This window comes from Acinonyx jubatus, chromosome B3, assembly GCF_027475565.1.
Source record: "Acinonyx jubatus isolate Ajub_Pintada_27869175 chromosome B3, VMU_Ajub_asm_v1.0, whole genome shotgun sequence".
Taxonomy (NCBI): domain Eukaryota; kingdom Metazoa; phylum Chordata; class Mammalia; order Carnivora; family Felidae; genus Acinonyx; species Acinonyx jubatus.
Window position 1 is genome coordinate 134932846 of NC_069386.1, and position 12409 is coordinate 134945254.

General features: G+C 54.3%; 1 protein-coding gene across 1 annotated transcript; it reads right to left on the reverse strand.

The window, feature by feature from the left end:
* Positions 1–10407: 10407 nt before the first annotated feature.
* GSC (goosecoid homeobox) lies at positions 10408–12406 on the reverse strand. Its single transcript, XM_027066540.2, has 3 exons — positions 11896–12406; positions 11166–11425; positions 10408–10847 (listed from the first exon to the last, which is right to left on the reverse strand). The coding sequence occupies exons 1-3, from the start codon at positions 12248–12250 to the stop codon at positions 10692–10694; spliced, it is 771 nt and encodes a 256-aa protein (XP_026922341.1). The 5' UTR covers positions 12251–12406; the 3' UTR covers positions 10408–10691.
* Between the last annotated feature and the right edge of the window lie 3 nt (positions 12407–12409).

Below are 12409 nucleotides of genomic sequence, written 5' to 3' on the forward strand. Positions count from 1 at the left end.
TCATCAAATCGCGTGACCCTCTCAACAACCCTGGCAGGTGGATAAGGCAGGACTGATGACTACCCCTAACAGATGGGGAAACTGAGGCCACGTTCCCCGGAACCAGGAAGTGGCAGAGGCCTAACTCCCGACCGCTGACCGCTGATCCTGTTCTCTCTCCACCCCATTCCTCCCCACCCCTGTGCTCAGCCGGATTTCGAAGCCTGCCTTTGTAATATTGAGCAGTGACGGAGAGGAAGGAGGAAGCCTAGCGCTGGAGCTTCCAGGGCCCAGGTCACAGGAGCACAGACAAAGATGCTCTCCTGACCTCTGTCACCCTGCGCCCAGCTCCACTCTCTGGGCCGGACTTGCCCACAAAGCTCCCGGGAAGAGAAGCGTGTCAAGCGGAGGAAAATCCTTCCTGTCCTCTGGCCTTGTGCTCAGACAGGCAGCCCCAAGGACCCCCCCCCACCCTGCTGCAGTGCCCAGAGATGGGTGAGGATCCCACCCACCCAGACGGAGCCCTTCCCCTGGGCCCGGGGAGCTCAGGCTGGCAGGCAGAGTCCCGTAGCTAAGCTGTTCCTGGGCTGCCTTAGCCAGAAGAAAGCTTGGTCTGCTCAAGATGGCTCTCCACCCCCCAGCCCTCCGATGCGCCGATCCCTGCGGCCCCATCCCCGTCACCCTGTTCTCACTCACAGCCTTATGGCTACCCCCCTCCCACTTGTGAGGGCACTTAGCCCAGGCAGAAGCCGCAAGCAAAGATCACTCGGACCGCAAAGGCCTCGCAACACTGTCTCCGTTATCAAAGCTGCCCTGGGTCCATTCCCTGAGCTGGAGCAGCTTAAAAAATAAATCTGTGCCAGTGAGTTAATAGAACTCCCCCCGGGCTCACCTTTTGCCAGAGGTTTTGGGAGGAAGATGATCCCTCTTGATATGGAAAGGGTGCGATTCTCTGTCAATGCCATGGACAGCTGTACAGCGGTGGGGGAGGGTAGGAGCAATAGATTTGGGGCAAATCTGTTCTCTGAAGCATTAGAATCTCACGGTCACTGGCAAATGCCAAGCTTGATTTATTTTGGGTGGGGAACATCATGACAGCCGCAAGTCTAAGTACATCCGAGGGTCTTTATAAACTCTTGGAATGCACAAGAGATCAGGCCCAAGTCTCTGAGGCGTGAGAAAGCCAAGAGTGATCCAAGAAGGCTGCCCGGAGGAAGCAGCATTTGGAGGATTTAGCTACCAGGAAGGACACAAGTTTGGGCCTCACTTCCCGCTGAAACCAACATGCCGCCACACCCAGGAAGAGCAGCTGCGATCGCAGGAGCAGACAGGGCCAGATATAAATGGAAAGTTCCAGAGCTGGAGACGTCTGCTCTTCTGCTCTTCTCTTCCTGGCTGTATGATCTTAGGAAAGCGGCTTGGTGTCTTTGAACCTGTTCCTCCTCTGTAAAATGGGAAGAACAGACCCGCATGCCCACATCCCATGGTTGCTATAGAGACAGAGTTAATGGCTGTGAAGAAGGTTCTGTAAGATGCTGCATGTGTGCCTGGGACAGTTCCCGTGGGGTGGGATTGGTGCCTGAGGCCGGAGAGGGACTTGGAGCGTAGGGGAGGCGGGGGGAGATGGGGGAGCCTTGACGTGTCCACTGCCCAAAAATTACAGCATCTGGAAAAATCACTTTGATGAACTCAACTACCCACCACAAATCACTGTATTTTAAAATCCCTTCCAAAACAAAACAAAACAAAAAGCCCTTCTCTGCAGAAGGCTCCCAGTGAGATGTTTTTCTCTCCTCCGATAGAAGATGGAGAGGGTGCCGGGCAGAGGCTGAGGAGACACGCCGACCCCCCCCCCCCCCGCCCCCCCCGCGGCCGGCAGTGGACGTGAATCATTCGCCTGTTGGCATGACCCTGGCCATCTCTCTGGCTATCTTCCGACACCTGGCAGGGCAGGGAAACCTATTCTGCAGGTTGGTTTTACAACAGTGACCTGGGCACTGCACACGCCCGACTAGATACCCACCAAGCTGCTGCCTTCAATGTCTTCCAGGCTCTGCCCTGCCAAACCCTTCCCTGCCGGTTCACCTCCACCCCTACCTCCCCACCCAGCTGGCCCCTCCTCCCGAAGGCTCTCCCCGCCCCCCGCCCACGCATCACCACGTGCCTCAAAGATGTGGCTCCAATGATCCACTCTCAGAAGCTTCTAGGACCCTGCCCCTGCCCAACCACAGAATTCTGTGGGCCCCCACCCCACCCCTGCACCAGTCCTTTAGTATTGGAGCAGCCGGAGTCCCACGCCTGAGGACAGACACCGCTCCCTTCACATCTGTGACACGACTCACCCGGAAGGCCTGTCCGGCACTCAGCAGGGGCTTGGCAAGCGTTGGGGGAGTGGAGGGAGCTAGCTCGTACACGGAGATGTTGGCATGGGAGGGCCGGTCAGCCTCCTCTCTGGTCTCCCTGCTGCCACCATACCTGCCTGTCTTGGTGCTTTCACTCTGCCTGGCCACATGCTAACTCCCCTGCAACGAACACTTCCTCCAGGAAGCCTTCTGTGGTTGCCGCGATCTTCCCTCTTGGTTTCCTAGTCAATGCCACCTGACTTTACACTTCTTGACATCCTGTTTCCCATTGTTCTAAAGTTATTTCTTGCACGTCACCGAGAAAGCAGCAGGCCTGATGCCAGGCCTCAGGCACCATATTGTGTCCTACGAGATCTGCCTTCTAGCTGACCCTCTGGCCCCCCGTCCCGTCACAGGGGCCTGACACTGTGCTGAAACCACAGAGAAAGGAAATGAAGCATTAGGCAAACAGGTACAAATTCTCACCCCATCCCCTATGAGCCAAAGTCTTCATCTTCGGTTTAAACTCGAAACTTCAGACCAGGGATCACCAAAGTTATTCTGTGAAAGACCCGACAGCAGATAGTTTCAATTTTTGCGGGCCCTATAGCTGCTACTGCAACTACTCAACTCTGCCTTTACAAGGGAAAGCAACCGCAGACAATACACAAACGAACCAGGCACAGCTGTGTTCCAATAAAACTTTATTGACAAAACAGGCAGGGGGCCAGGCTGGCCCTCGGGCTGCAGCCTTCCCACCCCTGCTCTGGAGGACTGCTTGAGATGGCGTTTAATCCCCTCACCACACAGACCTCAGACCCTGCTGTAAAATCTCCCAAATCCTGCCCCAGCCCCTAGCACCCTTCCTTCTCCTCAGCAGACTCGGTTCTCATCTTGCCTAGCACTGTCCGAAATTACAACCTATTTGGTGGGTGACTATCTCTTCCCATAGCAAGCATGCTCTAGGACACAGGCTGGCTCTCCAGCAACTAGAACAGCACTGAGCAGAGACTGGGCACCCTCTTAGTATTTGTGGCCTGAAGGGAGGGGCATCATTACTACTGTTTTGCTGAAGGCCTTCCATAAACATGTTGTTTGATTATATGCTTAGGACAATGACTACCGCATTGATATATCGACTGTGATTCATCACCGGCATTTGCAAAACCCGCAGGTGTCTTTCATGTGCCGCAGGAAATGATAATCCCCCCATTTTGGAAAGGAGGGGGCTGAAGCTTCAAGGTGACATTGCCTGCTGGTGACCAGGCAGAGATTCGAACCCAGCCCTCCTGGCTGGTCCTTATTAAGAAAGTCTGGCAGTGTAGACAGAGAGCTGCACTTGGGGTCTAAGATTCAAACTTCCTTGAATAGACACGTCATTTCACCTTGTGCTTTATGGTGACAATAATTCCAACTTCGCAGGGGCCTGGATGGGATTAATTGAGTACAGATGACAAAAGCAGAACAAGGCAGGCCAGACCCAGGGCAAAAGCTGTCGAAGTAGCTGCTATTATGTAACAAGATGACGGTAACCACCTCCCCCCTGACTCCTAAGGCTTAGAAGGGATTAGATAAAGACATGCCCTGGAAGATGATGAAGAAACTGTCAATCCCGAAACTAACATAAGATACATTTTTTTACAACACCCCCTGGGAGTTGCAAAAAATAATCTCTCTTCTGTGAAAAAAAAAGAAGAAAGAAACGCTACACACACACACACACACACACACACACACACACACACACACGTCTTCTGTAAAGACAAAAATAAACCATAAAGACCTACGATCTTTTCAGTTTTAATTAACAGTCAGGAAAAGGGTTAAGTTTTCATCTGCTCCCTTTTGTATCAGAGACCAGCTACTGCACGGGCCAAAAGTGGAACAAAACCAAGGGGTTTCATCCAGCGGGGGACAAAGGGACGGGGGTGGGGGTCTCTCCACGTTCACCCAAGCACCTCGGGAGTCTGGGCGCAGAAGCAGGCATGAAACAGAAACAGCAACCCTAAGGTAGAGGACGAAGTGCCACCAAGCTCCCGGCGTCCTGCACCAGCCCAAGGGGGGGGGACACCCTCCTTTGAAGGTTCTGAGTGTGGCAGGAATCACGCATGCTGGGGTTATGTTCAGGACAGCAGGGGACATCAACGGGCACACACGACTTTCCGGCCCTGCCCACTTCAGTAGAAAGTGATTCACTTGGTTTCAGATTTTAAATATTTATTCCTCAAATACAAAACAACGTTGAACATGCGCACCCCCTAATGTCCCAGCCATCTGGCCTGAGTCGGAACATCTTCAGATGAAACAGCCAGCTGGGATTCCGACTTCACAGAGTTCTGAGTCTTTCTCGCAGAGGGGGCTTTCCAAATGCTCTGGGCCTCCCTGTTTCTTGGAGAAGGGCAGTTTTAGTTCTCTGGTCCCATAGTTAGCACTTTGAGGATTTTCAAAGGAGGATTAACCATACTCCATCTGGAAAGAAGCGTCTCTTGTCCTTGCCGGGTGATGTCAATAATTTGTTTGGGACACGATGAAAGCAGACACAGTCACAGTGAGGCTGGCTGGTCAAACACTGGCGGGTGTGATTCAGACCACACTGGCCCCAAGGCTGTCCTGCCGTGAGCTGCTACCTGGCGGGTGCGGGGCCCTCCCGAGACACAAGCTCACCCTGTCTGGCCGGATGCCCTTGCCCGCGTATCAATTCTTCGCCACGTGCACCTGTGGCATGCTGTAGTCCTCGCTGCAGGCTGCTGGACATCATAGGGTTTTTTCCCCCCCAAAATCCTTACTTTTAAGAGATTTGTCTCTCCCCCTCCCCTCCCCCCCAGAGAGTTTTTTAAACAAGTTACCATGTGTTAGTTCTGAGCACCGGAAACATAGCAATAGCCGAAGGAAAGAATGTTCACGCCCGGGAAGGAGCTCAGCCTTAACTCCGTTACCAAAGACAGTTTGTCTCCTTAACCTGTGCTGGCATTTTCTGCGCTCCCTCCCCGATAACACAACAGGATGGAAACGGTTCCTGGGCTCAGTATTGCACAACTGGCAGGTCAGGGAGGAAATGACATGGACATTTCTGAACTCTGTCCATCACAGCTAAAATTATCTCACTAATTATAGCCTCTCTAAATCATCTCAGGTTAAGGAGGGGAGTACAAATGCTCGGCAAAATGCAGCTCCCTCAGCTGGACCCGGGTGCACGACCTGGGCAGCCGACTCCAGAGGACCTCAGAATTAGGGAAACAGAAGGTATGAGTGGAATGAACTTTAAAGGGAGAGCGGAGGGTTTGCGAGAGGGATTCTTAAGATCTCTCTTCACTGATGCTTCCAAGGGCTGGACACTTGAGAACAAATGAGGGCTGCTGGGATCCAAAAATTACAGACCCACTTAAAAATACCACAACATGCCATAATTCATCCTGTTTATTTCGTGGGTCATTTGGATTGCAAGGACAATGGCGCTTCACCCCTCCCCACCCCCACCCGGATTTAAAACTAAGTCACAGGTCTGGTCTTGTATGTTGTCACACGGCTCTGGGGACGGGCCCCAGGGGACACACCGTGTCCCCCCGCCCCCCAACAAGTGAGAAGCTTCTGCAATCAAAAGACCCAGCTGGCTCTATTTCTTCCAGAACTTTCAAGGAGCTTTGCACAGGCTGCTGCATTTTGTTTTCATCTTACTTTTGAAAAACTTCAAGGTCTTTTCATAAAACTTGGAAACGGGATCCAAACCGAGGCCAGATTCTCGCCTTCACTCTAAATCTCCTTGTCCTAAACCTCTTAGGGAGAATACAACCTATTATACCTTATCAGATGCTTCCTTGTCTTAAATCCATGGCAGTCACATTTAATTTCATTACAGTCTGTGTCCTGCGGTCACCCATAAACTCCTAAACCAGCAATAATTAAAAACAAGGTGTATTCCTTAATTCCTAATTCCAACCTACTTATGCAGGGCCTTAGCCAGCCAATCTGAGGGTGTTTTTCAAAGCACTCAATAATAAATGTGTCAGACACTCTGTTGGGTTCTTACATTATCTCTAATCCTCCACTCAAGCCCATTGTGCAGGTGCCGGTGAGGAAGGAAATTCTTCCGGGTCACTCCCAATGGGGGAACACATGGCCCCACCCAAGTGCGTGCTCAAGTTACCCTGCCCTCCCCAGGCCGGGACTGTGTCTCCCTTAAGGTGGAGGTTTGCACTTGCAGTGTGCAATGAACAAGGGAAAGTGAATTTGAGGGACCTGACCGGGGAGCTCTGGCTGAGGGTCTTGGTGAGTGAATAATTTTCCTTGAGTCACTTACAACCCCACACAATTCAGAAAGAGCGCCCCACGGCCTCTACCTCCCAGCCTCCAATTGCCACCACCCCCAACACAAAGAGACGGGAAAGAAATCAACCAGCCTGCATCTCACACATACCCATTAAAACGACATCCTTCACGCCAAGGCTTAAGACAGGAGCTCAAAGTTCAAAAGTCAGCAAAAGGCAACTTGATTCAAGAACCGTCATGGAGATACACACTCCAGGGGTGCCGTTTATGAAGCGATTGTTTTCAAGTCCTTTCCCTCCACCACCCATGCCCCGCTCACTGCGAAAACAGTGAGAACATACCCTGCGTGCGGTATATCCAGAACTTGAGAATCCCATTTCTGCACCCCCTCCCCCACCCCCCACGCTCCCTTTTCCTTGTCAGCTGCCTGCAGCCAAGGCCCTCCTTGGCCCAGGTGACCTTGGCAGCTGGAAGCCATAACCTCATACCTTGCGACCATCCCAAGAGGTGTGTGCGAGGGTGTGCTCAGGTCTGGGGTTTTCAGGGCTGGCTGTGCCATTTACTATGTGTCCCAGGCAAGGCATTTAGTCTCTCTGGGCGTCTACTGCCCATCTGCCAAATGGGTCCTCACCCCCCGAGGGCCAGAGATGTTTGTGGAAGGCCTTTGCACTGAAAAGCGCTAGACCCCTCTGAGGGGTTTTAATTGTCATTATGCTTCTTTCCCAGAATCTTTCTGGCACTTTAGGGCACGTTAATTCCTATGTGTCCCAGGGGCAAGTGCATTCACTCCTGCATCATTTGCTGTTGGTGAACTTTTACCCACGGTTGTATCACCACCAAAAAGAACACCCAGTTCTGCGCGGCAGCCTGATTTACGGAAATTGTTAAGAGCCTTGTCCCTTAAAGATGACCATTCTCATTTTGGCCCTTTGTGTTAACTCTGTGCCTCAGTTTGCTCCACTGTCAAATGGGGGAGAACACCTTCATTTGGGGGCAAAGGTGTGGTACAGGCTACAGGCTGCTCACGCAGTCACTTGCCCTATGCCTTACCCCTTTCAACATGCATATACACCACATTCCAACACTGGGATCTGAATTTCCGCCAAAGATAATTACAAGGCCCAAGGGCGGTTCTTGAAGGCCCAGGGCCTTCTCTCCCTTGACACTATCGGGCCCTCCCTGACTCCAGCAGCCAGGTTAAGACAAAAGTCGGAGCCTCACAGCTGGCCGGGGAATGCAGAAAAAGGTGGGTGGACGATATATAATTAGACCATCCTGACATTTCCCTCTTCACTCCAGACGTTTACTATGCTTGTTTCCCGCGACCTGGGCCAAGGCTGAAGCACTTTGCAGGATCCTCCAGTGTGGGAGCCCTAGACGGGGAAGATTTCTCTTTTGCCACCTGGCGTCTTCCCCAGGAGCTGGGAGCCCCCTTCTGGGTCTTCCTCCCCTGCCCACGCACCCCCTGCACCCTCTACTTGTCCTGGCTTCGCCCCAGGTGTTTCTGGGGGAAGAATGTCTGAGACCCTACTCCTCCTGCAATCCCTCTCTCCCGTCACTTGACGTGGGCACACCACTCCAGACTAGACAAATGCAGATCATTAGAAAGAAAGAAAGAAAGAAAGAAAGAAAGAAAGAAAGAAGAAAAGAAAAGAAAAGAAAAGAAAAGAAAAGAAAAGAAAAGAAAAGAAAAGAAAAGAAAAGAAAAAAGGAAGAACCCTGTTTATAGGGAGTCCAAGGGCAGGGCGAGTCACGGACAAAGAGACATAGAGGTTGATAGAGTTCCAGGATGTCTTATGGCTCAGGCTGGAATGATGCCACCCACTTCTGTCCTACTAGTCTAGAATGTTCTAGACTAATGGAGCGTTGAAGGAAGGGTAGAAGTCAGAGCTCTTCCTGGATCCCTCTGCAGGCTCACCCCTCTCCTATGGGACAGAGGACAAGACCTAGGGACAGCAGTGAAGGAGGAGGGGTGCAGGGCAGGCCAGGCCATGGAAGCCTGAGGTCTAAGGAAGATCTAAAACAGCCATTGCAAGATTCATCTGAAATTGATGGCTCTGACTATCTCTCACCAGAACCAGCGTTAGTGGAAACATGTCCAATTATAGTATTAAGACTCACTTGGGCAAAGACGATTACTTTCTAAAACCAAATGTTGTTAAAAGTATTTCACTTTCCTGATCCTTAACTTCCTCGTCTGTAAACTGGTGAAAACCCCCCATCACAGAATTCTTGAAAAGTGAAATGAGAAAATGTAAAAAAAGAAAACAAAAATCCTGAAGTGCGGGGTCCGATACAATATAAACCATAATAGTACGTATTAAAAAAAAAATAAGTAGCCATGTTGAACGATTTCCCCCAGGCAAGCTATTATTACACAGGAGGCCATGCCTTTAATGTCCACACTAGCCCTGGGGAGCAGACATTATCGTTGTACCCATTTTACAGCCCATAACAGCAAGGGGTTCCATAATTTGCTCAAGAGCACACATGCACCAAGGCAATCTTGACCCTTGAGGCAAACCTGGCTGTCTCCTACTTCCATCTAGAGATACTCCTTATTCAAAAGGTGATAAGGGGGGAGACACTTCCTATTTCCGAAGTGTCTTTTCACCTGTTCCAGGAATTACTTTTACCTTTTAAACATAAAAAAGCTGTAGGAAAAATACCGCCTCTCGGGAAAGGCTATTCTGCCGGGGCCCAGTCCACAGCCAGGATGCACAGCCTTCCCCTGGAGGGACCTCGCACTAAATACCAGAGGCAGGCAGCCGAAAAGGAAGAACAAGGTCATTGCTCCCTGGGCAGCACCCCCATCAGCCAAGCCGGGAAGCTCTCTGAGCCTTAGCTTCCTTATCTATAAAATGGATTTGTTGTAAAATCAGTAAAGTAGAAACATTCAAAACCAATTCTGCGGGCCCTTGGCCTCCACCCACCCTAACCCCGGCCCGGTGGGCTGGGGAACCATACAGCATGCACGCTCTGGTCTTCATCCCTGGCCCAAGTGCTCAGCCGGCACCACACGGGGAAGCTTCCGGGCCTCTCCATCCCTCACAGGCTGCTGACCAGCGCACCAGCCGGGGCCACCCCAGCTAATGCAGATAGGAGACCTTGGGCGGCGGCAGGAGAAGACCAAAGGCGTCAGCACCGCCACTGCCCCGGCGTGGCACTCTTATACCCGGGTGGCCCCCAGAACTCAGGGCAGGTACCTGTGGCCACCCCAAATGCCTGGGCTAAAGCACCGTGGGGCCGGGGTCCCCACTAGGCTCTGCGGACCCGCAGCTGAGAGCCGCCAGGAGGGAGACGTGCCGGCTCAGAGCGGCGGAGTGGCCATGAAAGATCCAGAAAAGTGAGAAAAGGTCGGGAAGGAGGCACGCCCACCACCTAATTCCACCCTCAGGCCTGGGGATTTCGTGGGAACAGGGACCCATGAGCCGGCTCTGGAGAGGCTCCCGGATCCCCCAGCTCCAGGGCGGATCCTGCTTTCTCGCTCTGGCTTCCCTAGGCGGCAAGGAGGAAAAGAGTCCTGGTTCTCCCCGTGGGCGAGGGGGAGCAGGAACCCCATGCTGTCCCCTCTCATGGGCAATGCTACCAGCCCCAGCAGCCCGGCAAAGTCCCTCTCCACCCCTTCCTAGAGACGAAACGGATTTTAAACCAAGACACCCATCCTGCGACTGCTTCATATCCAGGGTTTCTTTTCTTTTCTTTTTTTTTCCCGGACAGGTCAGAGCTGCCCAATTTTTTCATTTGAAGCTACAAACTACGTAGATGTCTTTTCTGGGCCTCAGATGGGGGTGGGGGGCGGTGGGTATGAAATACAGAATGTGGCCCGACTACATCGCCATCACTTTATTGTATCGTCACCGTTAACTTAACTATAAATACTACGGTGGGGAGCGAGGCGCTGGCGGCCTTGGACTTCGGGGCTCGAGCCCCTGCGCACCCCCGACCCCAGGCGCCAACCCTCCGGGCTCTGTACACTATTTACAGCTCCTCGTTCCTCTTTCTCGGCCCCCTCCCGCAAGGCAGCGCGTGTGCAAGAAAGTAGCATCGTCTGTCTGTGCAAGTCCTTCGAGTTAGTCAAGAGCCACAGCCGGCCCGCGGCCGTCAGCTGTCCGAGTCCAAATCGCTTTTACCTTCCTCTTCCCTCTTCTCGGGCGACGCCTTTGACGACGTCTTGTTCCACTTCTCGGCGTTTTCCGACTCCTCCGACGAGGACCGCTTCTGCCGCCTCCATTTGGCACGGCGATTTTTAAACCAGACCTGTTGCGCAACGGAGGACAAAACAACAGTTAAGATCAAAGGCGCGCTCCCCCACGGCCGGGGCACCCCCGGGGCCCTCCGTGGCCGCGCGTGACGCCGGCGTGGGCTCGGAACCCGGGGACCCCGCGCGCACGCCAACAAAAGGACAGGAGACTCGCTCCCGCTTCCGCATTTCCATTCAACTTCCTGGGCCTAAAGCGCCCTCCAGCAGCCTCCGGGCCTCCACGGGATGTTTTGCAAGTTCAGGGAGACCCGAGCAGAACCGAGCAAACCCGGCGGGGGCCGATCTCGCCATGGAGGGCCAGCAGGCGCGCCCACCTCCACTTTCTCCTCGCGGAGGTGCACCTTCCGGGCCAGCTGCTCGCGGGTACCCACGTCTGGGTACTTGGTCTCCTGGAAGAGGTTCTCCAGCGCTTCGAGCTGCTCGTCCGTGAAGATGGTGCGGTGCCGCCGCTTCCGCCGGCAGTGCAGCTGGTTGAGGAGTTGCAGCTCGGTGCGCGACAGGGTGCCCACGTTCATGTAGGGCAGCATCTGGTGCGGCACTGGGGACACTAGCACCGAGCCGGGGCCCTCGTAGCCTGCGACAGAGTAAGACACACGGTCAGCCGCCTTCCTTGCCACGGGGCGCACACGCCAGCCCGCCTGTCCGCGACCCACTCCGACTGGAAAATCCTCTGCAAGGGGGGGTGCTGGGAAGCGGGGGTGCGCGGAAACCGAAGATGCAGGGAAATGGGGGAAGCGTGCTAGAGCGTCCACGCGCACACTCCCAAAGCCAGCTAGGGAATCCCAAAAGCCTAGTCTCCCCATGCAGGCACTAAGTTACAGTTTCCGCTAACTCTCGCCTAAAGTTTGCAGCAAGTGTACAATCCCCCGTGCCCGATCGGCCAAAAAAAAAAAAAAAAAAAGTGGAGGGGGAGGGTGGGGAAAGTTTATTTTTGCAAGGAGAAAAATTTGCGCGAAGTGAAAATAGCGAGCGCCGCCGCCCACCCACGCTCTAGGGACTGAGGACCGAGGCAGGCGGAGGAGGCCGGTCAGAGCGCGACCCTACCTGGGGGCGTCGGGACGCAGGAGCACTGCTGGGCACCCAGCGGCGGCACGGCCCCGCAGCAGGCCGGGCCCACGGGCGCCGCCTGCACGTGCAGCTGCCCGTAGAAGTAGTTGTTGTAGCCGAGGCGGGAGCCGCCGACCGCGGCCGGGAGGCCTGCGCCGCCGGGGGCCACCGGGCGCGGATAGAAGGCGCCATAGTCCGAGGAGGCGCCGCCGCCGGCGCCGTAGAGCGAGTCCCCGTGCAGGGCCGGGAAGACGACGGGAGCCGCGGCGCTGGGCGCCACTGGCAGCACCGAGTCTTTGCAGCGCGGCCGGGCGGCCAGGATGTTGTCGATGCTGAACATGCTGGCGGGCATCCCCGAGCCCCGCGCCGGGACCGGGGGGCGGCAGGGAGGCGCCGGGGAAAAAGCCTCAAAGTGAGGGGGGGGGGTCCACTCTCCTCCAGCGGCCGACCAAACCGAAAGAGAGCGCGGGCGAGCGCGCAGCCCCGCGCCCCTCCCCGCCCCCTGCGTCCG

Excerpts from the sequence above, each read along its gene's own strand:
- GSC (XM_027066540.2), bottom strand. The coding sequence starts at position 12,250 with ATGCCCGCCAGCATGTTCAGCATCGACAACATCCTGGCCGCCCGGCCG. Across the intron at positions 11,426-11,895 it reads CTGCGTCCCGACGCCCCCAG|GCTACGAGGGCCCCGGCTCG; the intron begins GTAGGGTCGCGC and ends ACTCTGTCGCAG. Across the intron at positions 10,848-11,165 it reads TCCGCGAGGAGAAAGTGGAG|GTCTGGTTTAAAAATCGCCG; the intron begins GTGGGCGCGCCT and ends GTTGCGCAACAG.